Source organism: Thamnophis elegans, chromosome 11, assembly GCF_009769535.1.
Source record: "Thamnophis elegans isolate rThaEle1 chromosome 11, rThaEle1.pri, whole genome shotgun sequence".
NCBI lineage: Eukaryota > Metazoa > Chordata > Lepidosauria > Squamata > Colubridae > Thamnophis > Thamnophis elegans.
Genome location: NC_045551.1, coordinates 22,120,119 through 22,126,118, shown reverse-complemented (window position 1 = coordinate 22,126,118; position 6,000 = coordinate 22,120,119). Strand labels below are relative to the sequence as shown.

Genomic DNA, 6,000 nt, shown 5'->3' with positions numbered 1-6,000 from the left:
AGCCTCTCTCCCATTTTGACAATGCTTCAGACAAATACTGATCTGTAAACCCAAGAGAACTGTAGCTCCGGAAGACAGACCAACGTGGCAGCATTATTCTCATCTCCATAATGTTAAGGTAGAGAAAGATTTGGTTTTCCTTTTGGAGGGTGGGAAGACATACAGCATTTCCAAAAGAAGCTTTACAGAGAACTGACAGTTCCAGATGGTCGTATCTTTTGTATTGGCTGCTTGGGAATGCTCTTGGGTTTAACCTAACCATGATTTTAAGGACTGATACTTTGGATGTTTTTTTCTCTCCAATGTATGCAAACACAGATCTTTTTTTTCTGATTATAAAGAAATTTAAATTATTACTGGATTTGGACATTTAGAGAAGACAAGTATTTTCTGACAACCTCTTTTTATTGATGCTGGAATCGTTTCTGGAATATTTTTTTCTCACATTCAATACAGAAAACAGGAGGAATGAACCGACAGGTAGTGAGCATTTTGACAGCCTTGTTTGCAGTTTTTTTAGAAACGTATCATTTCAGGTAGGTAAAATTATTCCTTATTTGCAAGCCTCTATTAAAGATGCAGGGATTTAGAGCTGCTTCAGACTCACTATTCTTTTTGCTGAATCCCTAGTCTGAGTATATAGGCTAGGTATAATTGTGCCATTGGAAATAGCTGTTGCTTGGTAACACTCTTAAAAATTCCACACAACTTTAGTCTATGGAGAAGTTACTGAGGTATTCTTCCCTTTAGGGTACAATGTTTATGGGTAGCTAAAAAAATTTCCTCAAGTCAATGAAATTTCATTTATGTAATAATTCATAAATATCAAACAGAATAATTTATTCTTGTATACAATAGTGAAATTAATTTGCAACTGTGGACGTACACTCAATTGTTACTATTTAATACATGTTAATAGTTCTGCTGTATTAAAATCAAGGAGATAAACTAGGGGAGGAAAAGAATTTCCATGCTCCTCATGTGTACTTACCCTTGCTACAACAGTTCTAGTCTATGTTAATAAAATCATGGAGAACTGAAACTTTACTGGATTAACTAAAATAATATTTTACTATGACCTCATCTATGAGATAGCGCAGAAGCAGATTTTTACTAATAGAAAAAAATCTAAGAAGAAGCCACTGTCTCAATAGATGTTAATCAAGAAGCATTTTTCTTTAACAATTCAGCATGCATATCTGATTCTATTACCTATAGAAGGAATAAGTGAATGTTTAAATGGAAAAAAATCAGTGTTTAGACTTATTCATTTTGTATTATTAAATGAATAATTCTGGGCTATAAGTAAATTGATAAAATGTATGTAAAGAACATTAGAATTTAAATGTATGAATATTAATATATTAATACAGTATGTCAAGTTATAACAGTGAGTTTTGAATGTTACTCCATATGATTATCATATATAGAATGTATTATTATATATCATATCTATTTATAGAGCTGGCTAAGTAAACAAGAGGGAAAAACCTTATTTGCTTAGGAAAGAAAAGGGTTGGACTTTAAATGCAGAAAGCTATGAAAGCATAATAATTAACACCTAATAGATTTTACATTAAGGATTATTATCCACATTTTTCTTTTTCTCAGAGGAAATGAACAACCAACTCATTTAATTAGTGCCTATTAAGTTGATTGATTGTTTAATGTTTTTATTGGTTTGGCCGCCAACATTGTAAAAGTGTTTGCTGGTTGTGTGATATGTTTGACCAGGCTTTCAGAGATAATGTAGTTCCATAATTGAAAAGGAAATGCATGACTCTGCTCTGCAAATATAAACTCTTTTTGAAAATAATTAAATGACAAACTTATGAATTAAATATCTTAGTCTGATCTTTTTTCAGTTTGATTCCAAAAAGTGTTGCTGTTTTCACTGTTCTGTAAAAGTTATATTAACATTACACTTTTCCAGTAAAAGTGATGTAACTACAATATTACTAATGATAACTAATAATTTATCTAGGACAACTTTCTGTAAAGAACATGATTCCAGATCTGCAAAATCCCCTTCACAGACACTCTCTCCTTCAGATTTCTTGGATAAATTAATGGGGCGGACATCAGGTTATGATGCACGAATAAGGCCAAATTTTAAAGGTAAACCTATTTTAGTACATACAAAATTAACTGTTTGTAAAGGACACATTGCGATAAATGAATATGAAGATTTTCAGGTACTTTATTCTAGAATAGCCATCACTCACCTGGGGTCCTTCAATTAGTTGGACTTTCTGGTAGCTCCATCACTACTGACTGTTAGTCATAAAAGCTAGAGTTGAAGGGATTTGTAGTCTAAAGCAATTTAACTTGGTTCTGATGGGAACTGAATTTAAAATATATGGAGAGATTCAGATGATGAAATCTTAACAAGGATTAGGTATAGAGGAGTATTCCTTTCACAAATAATTAGAAATCTATATTTAATATAAGTAGAAACACTGTAAATGAAAGAACACAGAGATTATGTAATTTTGTATCGCTTCAAATGTTACATTTAAAAATAGTTGACATATACAGTTTTATGCCTTTAAATACCTGAGGCAGAGAGAAATTTGGTATCTGAAACATTTAGTTATGTAAAGTTTATTCTATACATTTGATCATGTATAAACTTGGTGTTTTTTTTAAAAAATTGCTTTTATGAAGACCTCAGCCAGCATGAAAATTCTTCCTGTGATTCATTTAGTTTATGTTCATGACATCAGAACTGACTACTTTTGAGTTTAGCATCACAGAGTTTTGCTGGTATCAACAGGTAGAACATAACATAAATCTAAATTTGCATAGTTAAGCAGCTCCCTCCAATCATGACAATATGGTACAGGATTAGTAGTTTGGATGTATTTAAATTGAATATATATATTAATACTAATGGAGACTTTGTAAAATTAAATTAACTTTACTTATTATCAGAAACAATTAATTTTGAAATGGAAATATATACAAATAAAACAAATGTATATTTGGATTTCTTTTGCTTAGTCATAACACAAATTTAAATTCATATTCATATATTCATATTCTAGGTACTTATTCTATGTTATGCTATAGATTTTGTTTTTTCTTTAATGTATTCCAAAGTTTTTTCTTTAATGTATTCCAAAGTAGGTAAATGGTGATTGAATGTGTAGGAGATTCAGTTTTGAAGGAAGGGAAGAAGACTTGGAAGATGGAACCTCTCAATTTAAAATACACAATTATTTTCTTGTATATTTGTAATGTTGATTTACACTATGCTTAAATGTATCATACAAAATTCCATCTTATTATTTCTTATAATTTTATACATAGCTATAGCTGTGGAACATAACCATATACTGTAATAGACAAGAGATGATCATCAGCCTTATTTAAAAAAATCTCACTTATAAGTATATTAAACTGATACTTCATAAATCAGAGTTGTACATTGAAAATATTACTCACTTTTGGAAACTATTAATTAACATGCTCTGCCTTCCATTTGTTCCATATTAATTCATTATAAAAATATCCAGAGAGAGTAAAGTAAATGTTTCAAAATATGGAAAGAAATATGGTTGATTATATTGAATGCTCTGCAATCAAATTGTTTCTCTGGTTAAAATGGCTGGTAAAGTTTTGGGCACACTCTATTATCCCACTTGATATCAAATGTTAGATTATTGCTCTGAACAAACTACTTCAATCATAATCTCGTAACTCTCACATTTGGTCTTCTAGAAAAAACACGTCACTCCCTTTGCAAACTTCTAATAAAGTAATAAAAACAGGTTAATTACTATTGATATATAGAAACCACTCAAGAGTTACAAGAAAGGCAGGAAACTAGAATGCCTCTTCTAAGAAACATTCAAACAAATTCAAATGTTACACCTCTAATAATTGTTGTGCCAAATCTCTTAGAGCAGTTTACAACCTGGAAAGCAAGATTATCACAAATTCAGTATAGACATACTTGTTACAATAATCAATGGGGATTGTTTACAGAAGATTGGAAACTAGACTTTTATACCTTCAATTATCAGTGAGTATATCAACATGGGCCCTCTTAGTGCATTTGATCTTTCCAACTGAGTTTTGGTTTAATAGGTAGGATGCTAGATATTTATTTGATATTTTAAATGTTCTATCTATTTTCAGTCTGCAAAGTTTTCACAATGCCCACTTTAATTCACACAGTCTGGGTTATGGATCACAGTAAGCCAAGAGTTGGTTTACTTCTTTATTGCTCATTTGCTGTGTGAACTCAGCTATTTTACTTTGTAAACCATGATTTATGGCTTAGTGATTTGTATGAACTAAGCCAATGACTTAGTGTGATGTGTGGACCACAATAATATGAACACTCAGTACAAGTGCTTCTCTTCCTAATTTAAATCCTTTATTAATTTTTATGAGACTAAGCACACCTATTAAGTATTCTGAAAGATGGAATCATTTATCAAACTCTTGGCTAGTGCAGTTTAGCTAACCTAATGGGAATTCTTCCTCTTCCCTAAAGCTATCTATATATCCTCAAAATCCACTGTGGAAAAATGAGGAAAAGTTTAAGGATATGAAAATTACTTTATGATGGAGATCACCCACTCCTATACTATTTTTATTGATGGAAGCATATGACTAAAGTTTATACAATATTTTAATTATAACAAATTCTTTACAGACAAGACCGTTCAAACTTTTGAATAGAGTTTGCACACAACTCTCTATTCTATCACTTAAAAATTGCCTTGTAAACTCCAAAGCATCCTTCCACATTACTCAAATTGATATAGAAAAAAAACCTTCCTTTCTTGAAGCTTGCAAAAGCTGCCTAACATAACAGCTGGAAAGCAAGTAATTGTAAAAAAAAATCTAATTTTGGAATTGTGGGACTATGACTGTGATTCAAATATATCTCATTTGTTGAACTCATGTAGCTTTCCAAACTGCTAAGAGCTTTCAATAGAATATATACAAGGGTACATTAGGAGTGATAATGCTTACTTAGTTGTTCATGTGGGAGTGACATATCACAATAAACTGCTTATTCAAATTTACTTAGACCCTGAACATTTTAAACAAGAACAGTGACTTTAAAGCAAAGGGACTAAAATTAATCTGATATAATTGTCTTTTAGTTGAAGGCAAATAATCATTAAGAACAAGAAACTCTTTTTTCTTAATTTAATATATTAGTGTCTCTTTCCTATCACTAATACTTTAAATAAAGACCAGCTAGCTAAATAAGTGCTGTTGAATCAGCTCTGATTATTTTTAACTGTAAGCACAAACACCCTCCATTATATAGCAATAGCAGTAGACTTATATACCTCTTCATAGGCCTTTCAGGCCTCTCTAAGCGGTTTACAGAGAGTCAGCATATTGCCCCCAACAATCTGGGTCCTCATTTTACCCACCTCGGAAGGATGGAAGGCTGAGTCAACCCTGAGCCAGTGAGATTTGAACCGCTGACCTGCTGATCTAGCAGTAGCCTGCAGTGCTGCATTTAACCACTGCGCCACCTTGGCTCATTATGACCAAACCCTGGTAACTATCCACAAATCTACCAAAAATATTTCAGTAATAAAGCTCATATTATCTAGCAGTGCCATTCCTCCAATGTCTCTTTATCTTGCCAAGCATAATTGATTTTTCTAGACTTAAAACCATTTACAATACATGTCCAAAATACGTAAATTTCTGCTTGACAATTATTGTTTCAGGGAAATGGCCTTTATTTCACTAAAGACCATTTGATTAGTTCTTGCAAATCATAATAATCTTAAAGTACCACCTCCATATTCCTAACTTAAAGCAATCTATCTTCCAGAACTTGCTACACGGGAGGGAGGGGCAAAAGATGTAACAAATGTTGTGCCATTGCAATGTAAGCATTGCATCAATGTAAGCAATTTGCATCATGGTGCTTCAGCCATGCACATTAGCAGTAAGGCTACAAGTGTATCACTTGTATCATCATTTTGACAAAAATCATCAGATTCTGTAGGGACCTTT

The 6,000-nt window shown here is 31.9% G+C and overlaps 1 protein-coding gene across 1 annotated transcript in view; it reads left to right on the top strand.

The window, feature by feature from the left end:
- Positions 1–468: 468 nt before the first annotated feature.
- Positions 469–6,000, top strand: part of GLRA2 (glycine receptor alpha 2) — a 165,746-nt gene continuing 160,214 nt past the window's right edge. Inside the window, 2 exon segments of the mRNA XM_032226714.1 lie at positions 469–536; positions 1,985–2,118. Coding sequence (XP_032082605.1) covers positions 469–536; positions 1,985–2,118 — 202 coding nt within the window.